Source organism: Ornithorhynchus anatinus, chromosome 4 (genome assembly GCF_004115215.2).
Source record: "Ornithorhynchus anatinus isolate Pmale09 chromosome 4, mOrnAna1.pri.v4, whole genome shotgun sequence".
Classification (NCBI taxonomy): domain Eukaryota; kingdom Metazoa; phylum Chordata; class Mammalia; order Monotremata; family Ornithorhynchidae; genus Ornithorhynchus; species Ornithorhynchus anatinus.
The window spans coordinates 101,419,001-101,441,835 of record NC_041731.1 but is presented as its reverse complement, the minus strand read 5'-3'; the positions used below and the strand labels follow the sequence as shown (position 1 = coordinate 101,441,835).

Genomic DNA, 22,835 nt, shown 5'->3' with positions numbered 1-22,835 from the left:
CAGGGCCTGTGCCCAACCCGATAAACTTGTATCTATTCCAGAGCTTAGAACAGTGCTTGATGCCTAATGAGTGCTTAACAAATACCATGAAACAAGCAAGCAAACAACAATACCATAAAACAAACTATAAGTAGTATTCCACATCATCCCATCTAAATGTTGTCCGCCCCATGACTTTCCCATCACCATCCTCATCACATCATCATCCTCCCTGACTCACAAACCCATGCCACGTTATTATCTTTGGCTCATTTCTTTCTGTCAACCCATACATACAATGTCATGATTCTTTTCTCAGTTTTACCTTCACATCAGTTCTAGAATCCACCCTTTCTTCTCCATCCAAATTGCTGCCATACTGATCCAAGCTCTTATCATTTTCTGTCTTGACTGTTGCTTTCGCCTCCCCACTAACCCCCGGCCTCCTTTCTCTCCCTCTCCAGTCCATACTTAACTCTGCTGCAGACAACATTTTTCTAAATGATGGGTAGGGATTGTCTCTATTTGTTGCCAAATTGTACTTTCCAAATGCTTAGTACGGTGCTCTGCACACAGTAAGCACTCAATAAAAATGATTGAATGAATGAATGCATAACATAAGGATGGACACGGTCTCTGTCTCATACGGGGTTCACAGTCATGTGGGTCAAGGACTGTGTCCAACTTTATTATGATATATTTTTTATTAACTTCCCAACTATAGAAAAACATGACCACTGGCTTTCCAAACCAAATGAAACCGACCTATGTTGGACTGACATGGAAAATGAAATGATTTTGTCAAATACTTTAAAAATAAAAATGAGGTAAGTTTTACAGACTCTGCTCTATGAAGTTCTTCAAAGTACTACCAGTAATTATTGTTATTATGCTATTTGTTAAGTGCTGACTGTGTATCAGGCACTGTTCTAAGCACTGGAGTGGATACAAGCAAATAGGGCTGGACACGGTCCCTATACCACTTGGGGCTCACAGTTTCGATCCCCATTTTACATATTAGGTAACTGAGGCACAGTGAAGTGATTTGTCTAAGGTCACACGGCAGACAAGTGGCAGAGCTGGGATTAGAACCCATGACCTTCTAACTCCTAGGCTTGTGCTCTATTCACTAGGCCATGCTGCTTCTCTGTACTTTTGTAATCTGTAGTTCTCTGAACTCTGAAGTACTTCAGATTATATTTCAAAGTATCAATTTTCCTAAGTTCTGAGGCTAAGAACTATTTCCTTGGGGGGAGTGGACACTATAATGATGTGATTAACAGATAAAAGAATCAAAGTCCTGTAATAAATCCTGAGTAATAATTCCAAGATGTTTATATAAAGAGGGAGAGAAAGGGGGTTGCCTTCCACACCATCAGTCCCCACCAAAAGGCAGAAATGATGGGATCACTCAAGATTATTTCTCTTATTTTTGCTCTCCACCTGCTGCAAGGGGGGAGGACTTCCATGATTGAACTGAAAAACAATGGCTACGAAGGAATCGTCATTGCCATTAATCCCCAGATACCCGAGGATGAGAAAATAATCCAACAAATACAGGTAAGAGAGCGAATACAAGTTTACTCTTCAGTTGTATTCAAATCCCAAAGATCTTCGACTACTATTTTAATGCAGTAATTTCAGTATTGTCCAGATGTAGTCACGGTGGCTAACTGAAGCATAATGACCTAATCTCATCCATTACTGTACTTCTAACTGATCTCCAAGATGGCCTGATCTCTTCATCTTGGATTCACTGAAGGTCCTTCCAGTTTAATGTATTTCTGCTCATAACTATGACTCTTTTCTCCCTTTACTAGGTTGTCCTTGTTGGATGCTATGTTTCAGTATTTTCAGTGGCATTTCTGCTTTCTGCTACTTCTTTCAAAGATTTCATATATTTTTATACATTTCAAAAAATTAACGGGGAAAACTCTTGGACATCTTTGCCGACAGGGGGAAGAAATGGTATATATAATTGAAAGTAGTAGATAAACCACCTTATGGTATGTAAGAAATGTAAGAATGTAGGAAATGCTACATTGACTCAAGGCACTTTCTCCCTCTGGTAGCGACATCAAAGCTCGAAGGGACAGTTGCCTTTCTTGATACCCATCCTCATGGTTAGACAGAAACTTTCTAAAGCCCATATTCAGCACCACTGAAAACCTACTTTGGATTTAATTTCCAGGAATTAGAACCCTCCTGGTGTCTTCTAAATTCCACCTTTTACCGTCTCTATAACCTCTATGTTTTCTCCTTAGCCTATCATGAATGCATCTCCCATTCATTTATCCAAACACTTTTTGGATTTATTGAGAAGCAGGAAGGCAAAGGAGTTTCGTTCTAATTTCTGGGTTCTAATTCCTGCCATTTGCCTACTGTGTGACTTTGGATAAGTCACAGATTCTTCATTTCTCAGTTTCTTCATCTTTATAGTGGAGAGTAAATACCAGGTCTTTCTTTCCCATAGACTGTCAGCCCCATGTGGGACAGATTGTTCCTGACCTGATTCTCTTGTTTCCAGCATTTAGCACATAATAACATCTTAACAAATTCCTCCACAGTCATCATAGATATATTCCGTTTCCAGAAGTTCCCGTGGTTCAGACATTCGTGTAGAAATTTGGACGAAGTGCTATGAGGCAAAATTGTAGTAGGTGGAACTATGACTGGGTATATTTGGTGGCAAAAAAATTAAACTCTTTTATTTTGAGTTCCATTCCCTGGATATTTTTCTAGGCAAAATGAAGAGACCCAAACAATAAGCTCATCCTCATAGTAATAGTAGCAGTTATAGTATTTATTGAACTGGGTACAATACACTGAATTCAGCCATTCCCAGTAGCTGAATTCAGTACAATACAGTACAATATTGTACTGTACAATACAGTACAGAGTAAAGATTTGCACACTGTACACCTCAATGGCTGAGATAGATATAATATTTACAAAAAGAGGAAGCAAAGTAAATAATTGAAAATACAATAATGCATGCACAAAACAGGATGAATGTAAATAAGGACATATGTGCTAGAGATTGCCGATCGGCTTGTACAACTTGGGGGGTTTAGAACTAACTCGGAAAGGCTCACTGGAGGAGGTGGGATTTTAGGAAGACGCTGAATGTGGGAATTTCTGTGATCTGTCTGAATGGAGAGGAGAATGATCTCCTGGCCAAGGGAACGGCATGGTTGAGCGGTAGATGGGGAATTGAGGTACAGTTTGAAGACTGGCTCGATAGAAGCAGAGAGAGCAAGCTGGAAAAATAAAAAACGGAAGGAGTCCAGGATAACACTGAGGTCATGGACTTCTGGGACAGGGAGGATAATGGTGATAATGCGGGAAAGTGTGATTGTCGGAGTTGAGGAGGTAGGGCATTCCGGGCCAGAGGAAGGACACGGGCGAGAGGTCAGCGGAGAGATAGATGTGATGAAGGCACAATGAGTAGGTTAGCAGCATTAGAGGAGTGAAGTGTGCAGGCTGGGTTGTAGTAGGAGAGTAGCAAGGTGTGGTAGGAGGAGGGAAGGTGATTGACTGCTTTAAAGCCAATGCTGAGGAGGTTTTGTTTAATGTGGAGGTGGATGGGTAACCACTGGAATTTCCTGAGGAGTGGAGAAACATGTCCTGAGCGTTTCTGTAGAAACATGATCCAGGCAGAAGAGTGAAGTATGCACCGGTGAGGGGAGAGACAGGTGGCTGACTCAGTACTCTAGGTGGGACAGGATGAGTGATTGAGTTCACATGGTAGCAGTTTGGATGGAGAGGAAAGAGAGGATTTTAGTGATGCTGTGAAGCTGGGTCTGACAGGATCTAGCGATAGATTGAATATATGGGTTGAATGAGAGAGAGGAGTCAAGGATAAGGCTGAGGTAACGGGCTTGTGAGACGGGAAGGATGGTGGTGCCGTCTACAGTGATAGGAAAGTCACAGGGAGGACAGGGTTTGGGTGGGAAGATAAGGAGTTCTCTTTTGGACATGGTCTCTCCCTCTGACTATAAGATCTCTGTGGGCTGCGAATATGCCTCCTATGTTATGTTGTACTCTCCCAAGTGCTTAGTCCAGTGCTCTCCACATAGTAAGTGCTCAATAAATATGACTGACTGATTGACGGGCAACCACCACCGGAGGTTCTTGAGGAATGGAGAAACCTGGACTGAATATTTTTGTAAAAAGATGAAAACTTTGAGATTGTGCGATGCACAAGGGACAAGGATTATGTTTAATTCCCATCTGTGTATTTTCTCCCAATGCTTAGTACTGTGTTCTGTTCACAGTACTTGTTTATTAAATACTATTAATACTACTGTTACTATGGCATAAGTATTAAAGTCTTTAGGTAAGGGACTTAGAGTCCTTAGGGATTTTCTATATTTTGTGGATGCATTTGTTATTAAACATCCAAGTTCCATTTAGAGATAATAATAATAATAATGTTGGTATTTGTTAAGCGCTTCCTATGCGCCGAGCACTGTTCTAAGCGCTGGGGTAGACACAAGGGAATCAGGTTGTCCCACGAGGGGCTCACAGTCTTAATCCCCATTTTACAGATGAGGTAACTGAGGCACCGAGAAGTTAAGTGACTTGCCCAAAGTCACACAGCTGACAAATGGCCGAGAGATACTTACATAATCCCAATTTACAGAAGCTAATAAAGAACTTTGGTTCACAAAAATAAGAATTCATCATGATTACGTTAACATTTATTAGAAGTTTAATTAGGCAGGATCCAATCATCAAAAGACTCCATAAATCAAAGGGATGCAGTCGATATTCTCCCAGATGCATTAACTCATTTAGTCCGCCATTTCATAAGCCCTAACTAGAATCTTCCTATTGCAAGACAGAGCTGCATTACTACAAGTTAACAGATACCATAAAAAAAAGTGACCCAAACGGACCCACAGTTATCCAGAGTAGTTACAAGCCGGGCTGGAGACCCTTACACAGACCTTAACAACATTTGATCCATAGCCAATTTGATACGATTGTAATGTTATTCATTGATTGCTTTTATTGACCGTTTATTGCATTCAGAACTCTGTATTAACCGCTTGAGAGACTGTTCTGCAACCTAGCCTGGGGTCACCCATCCCTACTTCCCATCTTCAACTCACCTTCAGCTGTGCCCTCTCCCCAATCTCAACTCCCTTGGCCTCCTGGAGTCCCTTTTGTCGCTCTGTCACCACCAAGTTCCCCATCAGCACCACGTCCTGCGCCAGAGTGGTGGTGTTCGAGAGGTAAAAGGCTCCTGGAACTCCCCTGTCCAGAACTTCCTCCCCTACCTTCCTCATCCTCAAAGCCCTTCTGGAATCATATCTCCTCCAGGAGGCCTTCACCTCTTTTCAACCCACATTATATTCCCCAAATTCCACTTCAAACACTTGTGCAGCATTCATTCAATTCAGTCCTATTGAATGAGCACTTACTGTGTGCAGAGCACTGTAATAATGACAATAATAATAATGATGGTATTTGTTAAGTGCTTACTGTGTGCCATACACTGTTCTGTAGATACAAGGTAATCAGGTTGTCCCATGTGGGGCTAACAGTCTTAATCCCCATTTTACAGAGGAGGGAACTGAGGCACAGAAAAGTTAAGTCACTTGCCCCAAGTCACGCAGCCGACAAGTGGCGGAGGTGGGATTAGAACCCATGACCTCTGACTCCCAAGCCCGTGCTCTTTCCACTAAGCCACTCCGCTGCACAGTATAACAATAAACAGATACATTCCCCACCCACAGTGAGATAAGTACTATTTCCTGCAACACATTTGTACAGAATTTTCATACTCTATTTCTTTATTACTCTATGACTCTAGCACTATCTCACATGCTTAACCCCCTTTTCTACTTCCTCTTACTTGTAATTTATCATAGGATCTATCTCCCTAGTCCGACTGTAAACTCCTTGAGGATAGTGGTCCAGTCTAAGTCTATTGCATTCTGTCAAGGACAGTTATGTGTCCTGCACACAGTAGGTGATCGGTAAATGTTTTTGGTTGGCTAGTTGCCATGGGGATGAAGAGGTGTGTTTGGGTAGCTGCTGTGTAGACAACAGTATCACTGCTAGCAGGGAGCCTCTGACATGGCACAGTCCCCAAAAGGCAAGGGAAGAAAGTGAGGGTCCTGCACTAGGGGTAATTAATGGGTGGGAAATGAAAGGTTAACTTTTTCCAAATTTGACTCTTCAATTCACAATACTTCTATGTTTTCCTTATTGTGAAGTAAAATTCTTCTTTCCTTTAATTTTAAATCATTTCATTATTTCCCTATCAGGACATGGTGACCGAAGCATCTACCTACCTCTTCCAAGCTACCAAAAAGATGGTTTACTTCAAAAGTGTGGCCATTTTAATTCCTGAGACCTGGCAGGATAAGCCTGAGTATTTAATCTCAAAACGCGAATCCTACCAAACGGTACGTCCATCCGGTTCCCTTTAAAGAGTGACATCTCTGATCCTTGCCTGTTTTATTAAATGGAGAAGCATAGAAGCAGTCTAGCCTGCTGGTTAGAGCACCAGCCTGGGAGGCAGAAGGACTTGGGTTCTAAACCTGGCTCTGCCACTTGCCTGCTGGGTGACCTAGTGCAAGTCACTTCACTTCTCTGGGCCTCAGATTATCTCATCTGTAAAATGGGGTTTAGGACTGTGCGTTTCATGTGGGACAGAGACTGTGTCCATTTGATTAGCTTGTGTCTACTCCAGCACTTACTCAATGCTGGCATGTAGTACCTTCTTAAATACCATTTTTTAAAAACCCACATTTTTTCAAAGTAATTTGGATCATTTTAGAATATTTCAAACTAATATTTACCAGTTTACGATTTGTCCACCCTCTCCAAAGAGCATTAAATCACGTATCCTTTTAGTTACAAAAATAAAATTTCACTGGGCATATTGGGACATTTCTGGATGATAGGACTGCATTAGGTTTTGTGGTTGGCCAAGTCTTCTTTCGTCAATACCAGTGGTGACCCAACATTTAGATGGTGCACCAATATACAAAGGGAATCCTCTTCAATAGGCAGCTAGATTTATTTTATCCCCTAGACTCTAAACTTGTTGGGACAGGGAATGTGTCTGCTAACTCTGTTGTACTTTCCCAAGAGCTCAGTACCGTGCTCTACACATCATAAAGCTCTCAATAAATGCCACTTATTGACTGATTCATCAGTATATTTGAACAGTGGTAGAACAGTAGAAAAATGAAATAGGTTTTCTGAAACACAATTTGTCAAAACGATTAATTCAATAATGATCTTACTGTTCTTTATTTACAAATGATGCTCGTTTTCTTTGTTAGCATAATGCTGCTCTGAACCTTTTGTGAAAATAAGGATAAATTCAGATCGCTGTTCTGTTTGTGTAAGGAACAAACCTGAAAACAGTGCATCTGGACTTCCCCACTGGATTGGGCAAATCTTACAAATTGGGGGACAAACCATACCACTTTAGTAAGAATAAAAAATGCAAGTCAATGAATGGGTACTTTTATGTATAATAAGCAAACTTAGACATTGAGGGGAAGATACAGAGATAAGATATTTAACCCCTACCTAGCCAAAGGCGCTACCCTAAAGTGAGATAATCTGCAGTATGCTGGATCAGATTAAGGATTATCAAGTGAAAACAAACAGTATAAGACTCATTCAAATAAGTGTACATCTTTTTCATGTATGTTTAGGATGGTCTCAATTTGTCTATCAGACTTGGCCCATGATAAACACCCCAAAAGAAGAAACACATGGTGGAAAATCAATTCTAGGTTTTAATTAGGGTAAGGGTAAGGTTTTTTGAAGCCTTAGTTATCAGATCATTTTAATTTAGGAAAATTAAATCAGGTTAACTTCAATAACTCAGAATGCATGTTAAGATCCCTATGCAACATCTGTACGACAAGAGCTTCTCTAACATGCCTAATTATCTTACAATGCAAGGTTTGCCTCCTTGCAGATCCTAAACTAGGGGTAACCTCTAGACTGTAAATTTGCTGTGGCTGGGGAATGTAACTGTTTTTTGTTGTATTGTATTTCCCCAAGCGTTTAGTACCGTGCTCTGCACAAAATAATAATAATGATGATGAAGGTATGTGTTAAGCGCTTACTTTGTGCCAAGCACTGTTCTAAGCTCTGGGGTAGATACAGGGTTATCAGGTTGTCCCACATGTGGCTCACAGTCTCAATCCTCATTTTACAGATGAGTAACTGAGGCACAGAGAAGTGAAGTGACTTGCCCAAAGTCACAAAGCTGACAAGTGATAGAGCCGGGATTATAACCCACGTCCTCTGACTCCCAAGCCCTGGCTCTTTCCACTGTCACACTGCTTCTTAATAAATATGGTTGAATGAATGAATTAACTCTTGCCATACTCCTCTAGACCAAACATTCCTTGTGAACATGGAACACACCTGCCAAGTATTGTACTCTCCCAAGTGCTTAGTACAGTGCTCTGCACACAATGAATCCATGGTATTCATTGATTGATTCAGTTTCTGTTGTTTGACATAACAAATGCCTTTAAATTTTTAGGCAGATGTCATAGTTGCAGAGCCCTCCCCGGCCCACATTGACACCCCATATACCAAGCAGACAGGATTGTGCGGAGAACCGGGACAATATATTCACTTCACCCCAAAGTTCCTGGCAGGAGACCTGCTGAGAGAGCACGGACCACTAGGTACAGCTATTGATTAACAATAAATACTATTGAATGAGTGAATGAATGAACATTGTTACACAAAATATTTTAATGTTGATTATGCTTCCATATAACAGTGGTCTTGACTTTTAAGTACACAGTAGCCATACAAACAGAGAAGTAGCATGGCTTAAGGGGAAAAGCACTGGCTTGGGAGTCAAAGGTTGTGGGTCCTGGCTCCGCCACTTATCAGCTGTGTGACTTTGGGCAAGTCACTTAACACAGTGCCTCGGTTACCTCATCTGTAAAATGGGGATTAAGACTATGAGCCCCATGTGGAACAACGTGATAACCTTGTATCTACCCCAGTGCTTAGAACAGTCCTTGGCAAGTAAGTAAGTGCTTAACAAATACCATAATTATTATTATTATTGTTATTATTAAACCACAGAAATGAAAGCCATTTAATAAGCCACCAAATATGTAATTTGTTAAATCTTCCCTAAAACAACTAACAGAAAGGGGGGATAAGTAAATGATGAAGAAAACTCACTGCCAGAAAAGAGATGGGACTTAAGAGAGTAGGAAATGATGCAATTGTCACCCGATAAATATTCTTGGAAAAACAAACAACTACAGAGATGTAGTTAAATATTCAAAAACATTTTGAATAAAATGAAGTCTAAGAAAGATCTAATAGGAATGGGAAATCAAGCAGAATTAAGGAAAAATCAAGACAGACCTTTATAAATGAAAATGAAAAATATCAAGGCAATGAAGAAAATGCAGAAGGGGAGTGAGAGGTGGAGAGAGAGAGAAAAAGAGAGAGAGAAAGGGGAAATCAAGAGAGAAGAAAATTGGGGAGGGAAAAGTCAGCCATGAATGGGAAGGGATTTTGAGGAAGAAAAAGGGAAGCCCAGGGGCCAGAAAGATAGAAAGAAAGCAAAACTGAGAGAAAAATACTGAGAAAAGAAGGGTGAAGAAGCAGCTACTCCACAGCTCACTTTCTTGGAAATCAACTAATCAACCGAGAATATTTGTGTTCTTACTTCTAACAGAGCACTGCATTAAGCTCTTGTAAGAGTACAGTAAAGTTGGTAGACATTATCCCTACTCTCATGAAGCTTATAGTCACATGACTCCTCCCAAGCTAACCTAACTCCTTCTCACACTTGGCTCATGACTCTCCTTGTTGCTCAATAATATTCCCCTGAAACACTCTCCCTCCTCTAATCCAACAGAATACAGTTCACCCATTTTCAAAGTCTGGGGTAGATACAAGATAATCAGATCCCTGCCCACACAGGGATCGCAGTCTATGTAGTAGACATAATGTTATGAGATTGGATCTAGTCCCTATCCCACATGGATCTCATAATCTATTTTATCCCCATTTTAACAGAAAGGGAAACTGAGTTCCAGGGAGGTTATGGGATTTGTCCCAGGTCACAAAGTAGGGTGGTGATGGAATTGGAACTGTTCTCTTGCCATTAGACCATGGTGGGGTGGGAGGGAGAGGGGACGGGGGGAGGGAGAGGTGTGTGTGTGTGTGTGTGGATGTGTGTATACTCAGCACTACATATGTGCTTAGTCAATTGGGTATTTTAATTACTTTAGTTGTAAATAACTTTGTCTCATTCCCTCTTTAGTGTTGTATTTTCATAGCGCATTACAGCCGGCCTAATAGTAGCGAATACCATTAACATTACAACTGTATCTAGTGGAAGAAACAATAGACTGAAGCCTGAGCTGCTCTGGAGATCCCTGAAAATCTGGGTTTAAACTAAAATGTATCCACTATGAGCACCTGAAACCAGATTAATTCCCACAAATCTTCCTTCTCATCCTATAGTTTGGTGAGGAAGAAATAATTTACTGCATGCAGTGAATCAGGCCTTAGGTTTCTCAGGCCATGGAATGTGACTGTTTATTGCTGTAGTGGTACTCTCCTGAGCACTTAGTCCAGTGCTCTGCACACAGTTATCACTCAATAAATACCCAGTTCCAAGTGAAAGAGATCCAAGTTCCTTTCTTCTCTCATTGTACAGACAACTCCACCCCCAGCTCAGGAATTTTTCGTCCTATTGGCCCAAAAGCCAGAGTGACCTAGGGGAAAGAGCACAGGCCTGGGAGTCAGAGCACTTGGTTCTAATCCTGACTCCGCCACATGTCCGAGTGTGGCCTTGGGCAGTTTCTCTGGGCCACAATTACCTCACTGTAAAATGGTGATTAAGACTGTGAGCTCCATGGTGAATAGGGACAGCAGACAAGTGACAGAGTCAGAATTAGAACTCAGGTCCTTCTGATTCCCAGTCCTGTGCTCGATCCACTAGGCCACACTGCCTCACAACCACTCTCTGCCTTTGTTTTTCCATCAGTAAAGTGCAGAAAATGATACCTACCTTTCCCTAACTTACAGGATGTTGGGAGGGCAATATTGGGGTAAACAGTGTGAAAGTACTTTGGGGATAAAAACACTAAGTGAAAAGAAGGCATTATTATTCATATTCACAGCTAATATTTAGGTTCAAGAAGGTTTTGCATTGACAAGCAGCCCACAGTGGGTTTCTGGGAGAAATTTTGAGGTGACAGAAGGAATATCTGTGAGAAATAGGGTGGGTTCCCAGGAGAGTATCACACAATTGCTCTAAGTATTCTATTGCTGTAGTAGGATACAAGGAGTGCACCCAGGATCTGACCACTAATGATAGTGTGCTTATGTATACTTTAAAACCATAACTAATCAAAATCCACAGTACTTTCTACTCCTTTCCTTTAAGCCGTAAACAGATCATTTAACAAATGAAAATTGTGCATCGTGTCCTCTTATTTTCCTGCCTACTCTCCTGTGTGGGTAAAGGATCTGTAGCAGGACAGGCAATAATGAGGTACAGTGAGAAGGTCAGTTTGGAAAGGAAGGAGAATGTGAGCTGAGATGAATAGTGGGAGTAGTTAAGTAGGAAAGAGAGAGCTGGTTGACTTCCATAAACCCAACAGTTAAACATTTCTGCTTGGTGCAGAGAGGATAGGGCTACCACTGAAAGTTTTTGAGGTATGGGCAGGCGTGTGCAGAAAAGTGTTTTTAAAAAAAAAATCTAAACAGCAGAGTTAAGTATGGACTGGTGAGGAGAGAAACTGGAGGCAGGGAGATCTGTGAGGAAGCTAAATCTGCATCTAAGCCTGGATATGACAGATGCCTCATACACATGGTGGCTGATTGGATGGAGGAGAAGGAGCAGATACTGGAGATATTGAGGAAAAAAGAAACCAGGATTTGGCTATAGACTGGATACAAGGGTTGAGCTTAAAAGAGAAGTTAAGGATGATACCAGGGTTGTGGGTTTCGAGGATGGGGAGTAAGGTGGCATTTTCAACTGTGATGGCAAACAGAGAGGTAGGATATAATTTGGGAGGAAAGATGAAGAGATTACCTTACCCACATGGGCCCAGTTTAGAATATAAATTATGATAGATGTCAACAACTCACGTAGCGCTCCCTGATGTTCACCTCAGCTTGTACCTTGAAGACTGGTTTTTGAAAATAAAATGAATCATAATAATAATTGATCTTCAATCAATCAATGATGTTTACTGAGCAGCATGTGCACAGCGATGAACTAAGTGCTTCAGAGAGTGGAGTCTAGACAGTAAGCTCATTGTGGGCAGGGAATATACCTGTTTATTGTTGTTTTGTACTCTTCCACATGCTTAGTACAGTGCTCTGCACATGGTAAGCACTCAATAAATTATGACTGAATGAATGAATGAATGAATGAGAGTCTGATACAATAGAATTGGCAGATAAGTTACTTGCCAACAATGATCTTACAGTCTAGAGGGGGAGATGGACATGAAATAAATCCCATAAATCACAAGAAATGGGATAGCAAAAGTTTTATGTCTAATTTGAATTTATGATAATGACACACAAGTTCCTCCTGCTCGCATCCCAGGACCACTTTCAACTTGGGGGCGGGGGTAACTGAGTGAAGAGTAGTAATAATAGCATTGACTGAGTGGCTAGTGAGTGCAATACCCTGAACTAAGCAATTGGGAAGGAACCACGGAGTGTGAAACGTGCTTCTCGCCCACAGGAAGCTTACACTTGGTGGGAGGGCAGAATACCCAGCTCTTATCGGGGAGGAAATGAATTAAACGTTGAAAAGTAATCTCATTTCAAATATCCTCCCTCAGGTCGCGTGTTTGTTCATGAATGGGCCCATTTCCGGTGGGGAGTTTTTGACGAATACGATGATAAGCAGCCTTTCTACATCTCCAGTGATGGACACCTAGAAGCAACAAGGTGCATAGCTTTTTGATTTCAGTTAACCTCAATTGTAAGCATTCTGGTTTTGGATGTTAATTTTGAAAGCAATCCCTCAACTGTTTTTGCTTTCAGATATGCATGAGAATGGTGTATCTTGAGGGAAGCAGTGTGGCCTCGTGCAAAGAGTATGGCTTGGAATTAGGTGGACCTGGATTCTAATTACAGCTCCACCACTAGTCTGATGTATGACCTTGGTCAAGGCACTTAACTTCTTTGTGCCTAAGTTATTCCATCTGTAAAATGGGGATAATAATACCTGTTCTCCTACTGCCCTGATTTTTTTTCAAGTTATTTGTTAAGCCCTTACTATATGCCAAACACTGTACTAAGTGCGGGAGTAGATAAACAAGATAATCGGGTTGGAGATGGTCCATGTCCCACAAAAGGCTCACATGTAGGTAAAGTCATTAATATCTGTCTCCCCCTCTAGACTGTAAGCTCACTGTGGGCAGGGAAGTTGTCTGCTATTTATGTTGCATTGTGCTCTTCCAAGAGCATAGTAAGTGCTTTGTAAATATGATTGATTGATTGTTTGATGGAGCAGGAGCTAATGCCCATTTTACAGATGAGTAAATTGAGGCCCAGAGAAGGCAAGAGACTCGCCACTTGTCAGCTGTGTGACTGTGGGCCAGTCACTTAACTTCTCTGTGCCTCAGTTACCTCATCTGTGACCCTGTATCTACCCCAGCGCTTAGAACAGTGCTCTGCACATAGTAAGCGCTTAACAAATACCAACATTATTATTATTATTATTATTACCAAGGCCTCAGAGCAGACAAGTGGCAGAGAGAGCATTAGAACCCAGGTCCTCTGACTCCCAGGCTCATGTTCTTCCTACTAGGCCATGCTGCTTAGATTGTGAACTCCGTGTAGGACAGGGACTATGCCTGATATGATTATCTTGTATCTTGTACTCCAGCATTTAGTCCAGAACTTGGCACAAAGTGCTTAAATACCACAGTTTTTCCTTTAATCATTAGTATTATCAGAGCCTCTCAGTACACAATCCTTCTCACAGTCTAGGTTCAAAACCAAAGCTTTTGGACTACAGTTGGATTAACAATTTGGCTTACAATTTGAATTACTTGGCCTACAATTTGACTACAGACAACAATGCAGTTGAGAGTCTCCTAAACCTCAGAAGCATAATTAGGAGTTCCTCTAAGAATTAGCACATTTTATGCTAAGACACATTTATCAGGCAAAATCCCTCAAGGTTTTCAGAATAACAAGTAGTTGATATTGGTTCCTGAATGACTGTGGATCATAGTTTAAATTACAAAGTGGCCCAATGTTGCAAACAGGGAAGAGGGAGGTGAGAATTTCTGTGTCCCTGGACAGTCTCTCTTGCTCCCCGCACCCACCGTGGGAAGAAGGCCCAGGGGAAGGGACCCAGGCCGACTACAAGGCCTCCCTCCACAGTGGGAGGAAGGGACTGAGCGTGTGGAAAAGAATTTAAAGATAGATTATGTTCTTCTCTTATTTTCCATTTTTGAGGAATTAACAGGAAGTCTTTTGACTATGACTTTTGTATCTCTACCGGATCCTTCCTCTGGGGCTGATCCCGGTGGCAGGGGCCAGAGGGGGAGAGGAAGCTCCTCCAGAGCTGTTCCCCATAGAGGGGGCAGCAGGGAGAGCCACCCAGGCCTTATTACCAACAGGTCTGTCATTAAAACGGACTGGAGGACAAGAAGGGGCAGGCAAAAGCCCACTGTAGGAAGCAAAGAAGGAGCAGTGACTATCAATACAGGCTTGGGGTTTTAGTAAAAAACATCATTCTTGACAGCCACCTTGGAATTACAGATATTATTGTTTGAAAAGGACATGCTTGATTTAGCTATCAATCAATCGATGGTATTTATTGAGCACTTACTGTGTGCAGAGCACTGGACTAAGTAAGTTCCTGGGAGAGTATAATACAACAAAGTTGGTAGGCATGTTCCCTGGCCACAAGCTTGCAGCAATACATTTAATTTTACAAAACCCGCATTTTGAGACTGTCACCAGTTTAAATAATTAAAACCTAAAGTGAGTTTGAATGTATTTTCAGGTGTTCCTCAGAAATTGAAGGTAAATTCATGATGCAGAAGTGCCAAGGAGGCAGTTGTATAACAAAACTGTGCAAGATAGTTCCACAGACTGGATTGCTTGAAGAAGGTTGCACATTCATACCAAATGAATTTCAATCCGTAACATCATCCCTAATGTATATGCAGAGTTTGGAATCTGTAAGTATCTTGAACACTGGACTGTGATAATGGATCTGTTGCCTAGAAGAAGGTTGTCCCTTCTACAGGGAAGGCAAGGAGTGAGAGTGATCTGGGTATTTCATCCGATCTCACATTTTCAATTAATTGGCACTGCTTTTTGGAGTTCCACAGAGGTCAGATTTTTAGCAATCTCTTTTTGGATATGATTGAGGTGTTAGAGAAGCAGTTCCATGGTTTTCTCATCTCTGGTTAATGAAGATCATAATTCAAAATTGCAGAAATGGCATTAACTGAGAGCATACATTCACATTTTCTGGCATGAGTGGCCCTGGGTTGTTAATTAGATCTGTAGCTGGTTGTTTCTGCCCATTTTTCCATTTTTAATCTTTCAAAGTTTCCAAGATAAACATCTGTGGAAGCCATGTGGCCTAGCGGAAAGTGCTTAGGTCTGAAAGTCAGAGGACCTGGGTTTTAATACCGGCTCCACCACTAGTGCACTGTATGATCGTGGACAAGCGACTTAACTTCCTTCTGTCTCATCTGGAAAGTGGGGATTAAATTCTACCCCTTTCTGTGAGCCTCATGTGTGACAGGGATCGTAAGCAGCATGACCTAGTGGATAGAGCATGGACCTGGGAGTCAGAAAGACCTCGGTTCTAACCCCAGCTCTGCCACTTGTCTACTCTATGACCTTGGGCAAGTCACTTCGTTTCTCTGCACCTCAATTCCGTTATCTGTAAAATGGGGATTAAGACTGTAAACCCCATGCGGGACAGGGACTGTGTCCAACCTAATTAGATTTAGCATAGTGTTGTCACATAGTAAGCACTTAAAAAATATCAATCAGTTGCATTTATTGAGCTCTTACCTTGTACAGAGCACAAGGGAGTACTAAGTGCTTGGGAGAGAACAATATAACAACATACCAGACATGTGTTCTCTGCCCAGAATTATAGACAAGTTTACAGTCTATAATTATTAAGGGATTCTGCTTATAAATTAGACAATTGCAGAATGGCCTAGTGGAAAGATCAAGCAAGGAACTGGGAGTCAGAAGACTGAGTTTTGACTTCCAGGATGATCTTTAGCTAGTCACTTCTCAGCTAGTCAGGTTGTCACTTCTCAGGTTTTGACTCCCCACATCAAAGGACAGAGATAGTGTCTACTTCCCACTGGTGTACTTCTCTCCTGGAACATAGTACGAAGCTCTGCCCTCAGTAAGTGCTTACTAAAGACAATTACTACTACATAACCTCTTTGGATTTCAGTTTTCTTATCTGTAAAATGGGGTAAAATGTCTGTTCTCCCTCCTTCTTTGTCTGTGAGTCAGACATGGGTCAAGGATTGGGTCCAATCTGATTATTTACATCTACCCCAGCTTTTAGGATAGTGCTGGGCACATAGTAACCACTTAATAAATACTATCACTAGTTACTATTATTATTAATAGTAATAATAATAATGATAACTGTTGTATCTGTTAAGCACTTACTATGTGCCAAGTATCATACTAAAAGCAAATCAGATTGGACACAGTCTTAATCCTGATTTTACAGGTGAGGGAACTGAGGCACTGAAAAGTGAAGTGATTTGCCCAAGGTCATCCAGCAGACCCTAGTGGAGCCAGAATTAGAACCCAGGTCCTTCTGACTCCCAGTGCTTTCTCTATTACTTCAGGCAGCTAGTCAGTGTCAGTCTAGTTGTGCCCACAAGAAGCAGTCAGGGATCAACTTTGATCCTAAAATGGTAAATATTTCATTTCAGGCTGAGGAACATAGACTCAAATAGCTGAGGCAGATTCTCTCCAGGAGGATCAGAGACGTGCCATCTAGACTGCGAAGGGGTGTGCGAACCAGGCTACACTTCCCTTCCCCATTCAGTGTTACATACCTGTCTCAGTCACCGAATTGCCAGACGAGAGAGAGTGTGTTGTAACAGCCTCAAGAGGCTGTTGTACTTACTGTTCTGAAGGGCAAGGCCCTGCCTGCCCTGAGTTAATCCTGGCCTGAACCACTGGCTGGGTGTCAGAGAACCTGGGTTCTAATCCCACTGCACCACTTAGGCAAGTCATTTAATTTCTTTGTGCCACAGTTACCTCAGCTGTAAAGTGGAGATTCAATACCTATTCTGCCCACTACTTAAACTGTGATCCCCCTGCGGGACAAGGACTGTGTATGACCTGATTATGTAGTATTACTTCAGTGCTTAGTGCAGTGCTTGGGACATAGTAAGTCCTTAAATACCAGTTTTGAAGGGGGTCCCTCAGGTTCCACAAAAAACGGGCTTGAATTAGACTCGATCCATCCAGGATCTCCTGCAGGCTCCCCAAACTCACTCGCCGCCATGACCTAGACAAGGGTAGCTGCAGGGGATGTTGTGCCCCGGCTCTGACCCGCCAGAGTTTCAAAGCCGAGGCTGTGTTTTTGCGGTTATGGTATGCGCCCTGGACATGCGCAGATCGAGCTGGTAAACACCTTATCTAAGTTGTTTTGCTTTTGTAGTGATGTCATGCGGCATGTAAAGGAGTGGCTCTAGTTAGGCGGGGCGTGATGTGCCTCCTGTGCCCTGCCGCCACCCAGGGCTGTCCCCTAAGTAACTTCCCCAGATAAACCACTTTTATACAGATCTCACTAAGCCTGACTGGCGTGGTCTGCTTCCTTTTCCGGAATCTGGGCAACTCGACGGGCATGTGCCGTTACAGTAGCCAAGGCACCAAAAAGACCTAGGCCACAGCCACCGCACTTGGATACTGAGAAACTCCAAGAGATGTGTTACGAGCAGGGCCCGGGGCTCAGTTCTCATCTCTGCACTGGCAGCAGGGTGACCACAGTTTCACCCAATCCTTGAATTGCCCAATCCCTGCTCTCCCCACCCCTGGTCCCAGGGCAGAATGGTGCTTTGTGTTCTCAGAATTAATCAGTTAATCAATCAGTCTTATTTTTTGAGCACTTACTGTGGGCAGAGCGCCTCCATCTACAAGGATATGAGGACAAGCAAACCATAAAAGACTGGCAGAGGTCTGGAAATGTAAGTCAGCGGAAAGCTGGCTGAATATTGTAGGGTGAAACACAATTTCTTTAATGAAAAAAACCAATCCTAAATACTTGGGATAGTACAGTAAAATAATATAACAGAGTTGGTAAATACCTTTCCTACCCACAACGAACTTACAGTCTAGAGGGGAGACAGATGTTAATGTAAATAAATAAATTACGGATATGGACGTGAGTGCTGCGGGGTTGAGGGAGGAGTAAATAAAGGGAGCAAATAAGGGTGAGCAGTTGCGTATTAATAATAATAATAATAATTACGGTATTTGTTAAGTAATTACTACCTGCCAGGCACTGTACTAAGAACTGGGATGGATACAAGCAAATTGGACTGGACATAGTCCCTGTCCCATGTAGGGCTCAAGTTCTCAATCCCCATTTTACAGATGAGGTAACTGAGGCACAGAGAAGTGAGGTGACTTGCCCAAGGTCACATAGCAGACAAGTTTCAGAGCCGGGATTAGAACCCATGACTTTCCGACTCCCAGGCCCATGCTCTATCCACTATATCATGTAGCTTCTCAACATGTATTCCATTCATGGCAACAGTATCTGGCATAGCTGTACCCACACAGAGGCAGAAGCACCACGGCAAAGAGCAGCCCCAACGTACAAGGATATGAGTTCAAGCGAACCCTAAAAGACTGGCAGAGGTCTGGAAATTAAGGCAGCAGAAAGCTGACTGAATATTATAGGGTGAAACACAATTTCTCCAACTATAAAGCCAAAGATATTTTAATGACTCAGAGTTTTATACACTGTCTGTGAGGAGAGAGTGGCAGTGTGGCTTACCAGAAAATGCATGAGCTTGGGAGTCAGAGGTCAATTCCGGCTCCACCACTTGTCAGCGGTCTGTCTTTGGGCAAGTCACTTACCTTCTCTGTGCCTCAGTTACCTCATCTGTAAAATGGGGAACTGTGAGACCCCCGTGGGACAATCTGATAACCTTGTATCTACCTCAGCGCTTAGAACAGGGCTGGTAAGCACTTAACAAATGCCATCTTCATTATTATTATTGTTGTTACCAAAACTTCGGCCTTCTATCATCGGAATACTGGTTAGGTCTGCTGATACTAATGCACAGTCTTAATCATTTCTTTCAATGAACTGACTTTTCCAGGTAACTGAGTTCTGTAATAAAGAAAACCATAATGCAGAAGCTCCAAATCAACAAAACCGAATGTGTGAGCTCCGAAGCACTTGGGACGTCATCCAGGGGTCAGCTGACTTTAACAACACCAAACCCATGACTGGCCAGCCACCAAAACCTGTCTTTTCCTTGCTGAAGTTTGTAATCCGAAGAGCCTGTTTAGTGCTTGATAAATCTGGAAGTATGGGGGTAAGACAGCTTGAACCAAATTCTTAGTTAGGACTCATGGGAGCTGGAAAAATGACCCATAGGAGCCTTGTCTCATGCACATGTGGCATGAGCAGCTTCTGCTTAAGACCTCCCTACACACACACACACACACACACACACACTCTCTCTCTCTCTCTCTCTCACTCACTTTCTTCTTGAAAGTGTGAGGCCTCAGTCCTTTTCAGTGTCTGCATTGAGAGTCACGGTACTTCAGGCTGGACCTGTGGACAGGTAGGGATGAGCCAAAAAGCTCCTGACTCCCTCTACCCACTGCATGACAAGACTCTTTTGGCTTCTTCCTGGTAAACTCCGATCAAAGGAACCAGAATGCTGAGAAAACCCAGGGTTTGAGGTGGTATTAGAAGCAAAGCAAGAAGCAGCATGGCCTAGTGGAAAGAGCAGGGGCTTGGGAGTAAGAGAAATTCAGTTCTAATCCTAGTTCTGCCACTTGCCTCCTGGGTGCTTTGGTTATCACATCTGCAAAATGGGCATTATATATCCTAATCCTCCTTGCTTAGACTGTGACCCCAACCTGAATAACCTGTATCTACCCCAGCACTTAGTACAGTGCTTGGCACATAGTAAGTACTAAACAAGTATTTAATATTATTATCATTGGTACTACTATGCAGTTCCGTGTAACTATGGCAATCCTCATGCTTCCATTAGAGCTATACACCAGTCAATTATATTTATCGAACACATACTGGATTCAGAGCACCTTATTAAGTGCTTGGGAAATTACAATACAATAAAGTTGGAAGACAATCCCTGCCCATGGGTGCTAAAGTTGAGAAGGTGAGACAGACATTAAAATATATGATAGATAAGAGGAAATGGAAGGGTAAAAGGATATGTACAAAAATGCTATACGGGTGGGGTGAATATCAAGTGCTTAAAGGATACGTTTCCAAGTGAGAAGCGGTGTGGCCCAGTGGAAAGAGCATGGGCCTAGGTATCAGAGAACCTGAGTTCTAATCCTAACTCTGCCACTTGCCTGCTCTATGGACCTTAGGCAAGTCGCTTAATTTCTCTGTGCCTCCACTATCTCATCTGTAAAGTGAGGGTTCAGACTGTGAGACCTATATGGGACAGGGACTGTGTCCATCTTGATTATCTTGTATCTACCCCAATGCACTGTACAATGTCTGGCACACAGTAAGTGATTAACAAATACTATTTTCTAAAAAAATGCATATGCAATACAGAAGGAAGGGAAAGAAAGTGAAATGAGGGCTTAGTCAGGAAGGTCTCTCAGAGGAACTGTGATTTTAGTAGGGTTTTGAAGGTAGGGAGAGTGATGAGTTGCCTGATATTAACGGTGATGGAGTTCCAGGCCAGAGGGAGAATGTGGGCAAGGGGTTGGCTTAGAGATAGATTTGACAGAACTACAGTTGGCATTAAATTAGCAGAATGTGCAGACTGAGTTGTAGTAAGATTTCAGGAGGAGAGAGGTGATTGAGAGCCTCAGAGTTGATGGTCACTATACACTTGTGAGTCAATGTCAGTTGGTAGTGTCTTTTCCTGACCTTCCACAAGCAGGCCCTACTACACTGGAAGGCAATGGGAGAACGATAATCCTGAGACCCATGGGATGAATCAAGCTACGTATTTTACAGACTTTCCCTAACCATTGGCTACCATGATATTAGCCTAATGTCTATAATCCCGCATTCAGGCACAACTGCTCCACAGGGTGGGTTGTGGCCAAGTTAGTCCCCAACAACCCAGACCTGTCCTTAAGCAGATTTGAACTCTTGCAATGGCTTCTGGAACTGACCCACATCCCTTAATTCCATCAGTTTTACAGTGCCTACAGCACCCAATGATTTTGTAACAGAATAATCTTTCATTTTGAGCCATTATGGACAAACATATCAAAAACTTAACCGAAAAGGTCGAATCTATACGTGGGGGTTGAATCGATCATTCTCAAGTATGTTTTGTGAATTTACTACTACCAGTACTTATGCACTTGAGCAGGAATACCAAATTACAATTCTACAGCAATGGTTGCAATGATTACTATGCTTGGCACACTTGGAAGTTGAATTTGTGCTCTTCTTCTCTCAGAGCAAAGATCGTCTGAATCGAATGAATCAGGCAGCCCAGTTCTTCCTGCTGCAAACTATTGAAGAAGGTTCCTGGGTGGGGATGGTCATATTTGAGAGTAGCGCTACTCTCAAAAACCCACTAATCCAAATAGTCGGCGAGGCTGAACGGAATCAACTCATCAAAAATTTACCTACAGCAGCTGGAGGAGGAACATCAATCTGCAGTGGAATCCTACTTGCATTTCAGGTGAAACGTGTTTTCCTACAGCAGTTAGTCACTTGCAATTCTGCAATTTTAAATTCCCAAATTAACCCACTATACAGGAAGCTCCTGGAGGGGCAGGGCAGAGAAAGTATCTACCAACGTTTTTGTACTTTACTCTCCCAGGTGCTTAGTTCAGTGCTCTGCAATGGAAAGAGCGCGGGTTTGAGAGTCAGAGGTAGTGGGTTTTAATCCCGGCTCCGCCAGTTGTCTGCTGTGTGACCTTGGGCAAGTCACTTAACTTCTCTGGGCCTCAGTTACCTCATCTGTAAAAATGGGGATTAAAAAATGTGAGCCCCACGTGGGACAATCTGATTACCCTGTATCTACCCTAACTCTTAGAACAGTGCTCTGCACATAGTAAGCGCTTAACAAATACCATCATCATCATCATTATTATTATTATTATTATTATTAAGAGCTCAATAAATACCATCAATTGACTGAGTAAATGTGTGATTTCAGGAATTTAAACGCAAATTCGAGACAACTGATGGCTCTGAAATTGTGCTGCTGACAGACGGGGAAGATTCAACTGTAAGTTCCTGTTTTACAGCGGTGAAAGAGAGTGGAGCCACCATTCACATCGTTGCTCTGGGAACTTCTGCTGCTGTCAATGTAAAAGAGCTGTCAGACATGACAGGTAAAGAGACAGCTTTTAAAATAGACTTCTGTGAGAAATGTGTGCCTATGCAGTCTCAAAAGGAAAGTCGAGAATCATATTAACTTAGTAGTTCACAGTGCCTAGGATTATTTTTATAATTCAACCACGACTTGAGAAGCAGCATGGCCTAGTGGATAGAGCATAGGCCTGGGAGTCAGAAGAACCTGACTTCTAATCCCAGACCCACCACCTGTTTGTTGTGTGACCTTGGACAAGTCATTCAATTTCTCTGTGCCTCAGTTTCCTCATTTGTAAATGGAGATTATGACTGTGAGCCCCACGTGGGACCT

The 22,835-nt window shown here is 42.3% G+C and overlaps 1 protein-coding gene across 1 annotated transcript in view; it reads left to right on the top strand.

Moving 5' to 3' along the window:
- The first annotated feature begins 1,377 nt into the window (after positions 1 to 1,377).
- CLCA4 (chloride channel accessory 4) overlaps positions 1,378 to 22,835 on the top strand; it is a 34,786-nt gene continuing 13,328 nt past the window's right edge. The window contains exons 1-8 of the mRNA XM_029063543.1: positions 1,378 to 1,539; positions 6,258 to 6,398; positions 8,510 to 8,657; positions 12,813 to 12,921; positions 14,996 to 15,173; positions 19,326 to 19,544; positions 21,639 to 21,866; positions 22,347 to 22,524. Coding sequence (XP_028919376.1) covers positions 1,378 to 1,539; positions 6,258 to 6,398; positions 8,510 to 8,657; positions 12,813 to 12,921; positions 14,996 to 15,173; positions 19,326 to 19,544; positions 21,639 to 21,866; positions 22,347 to 22,524 — 1,363 coding nt within the window. The remainder of the gene's footprint in view (positions 1,540 to 6,257; positions 6,399 to 8,509; positions 8,658 to 12,812; positions 12,922 to 14,995; positions 15,174 to 19,325; positions 19,545 to 21,638; positions 21,867 to 22,346; positions 22,525 to 22,835) is intronic.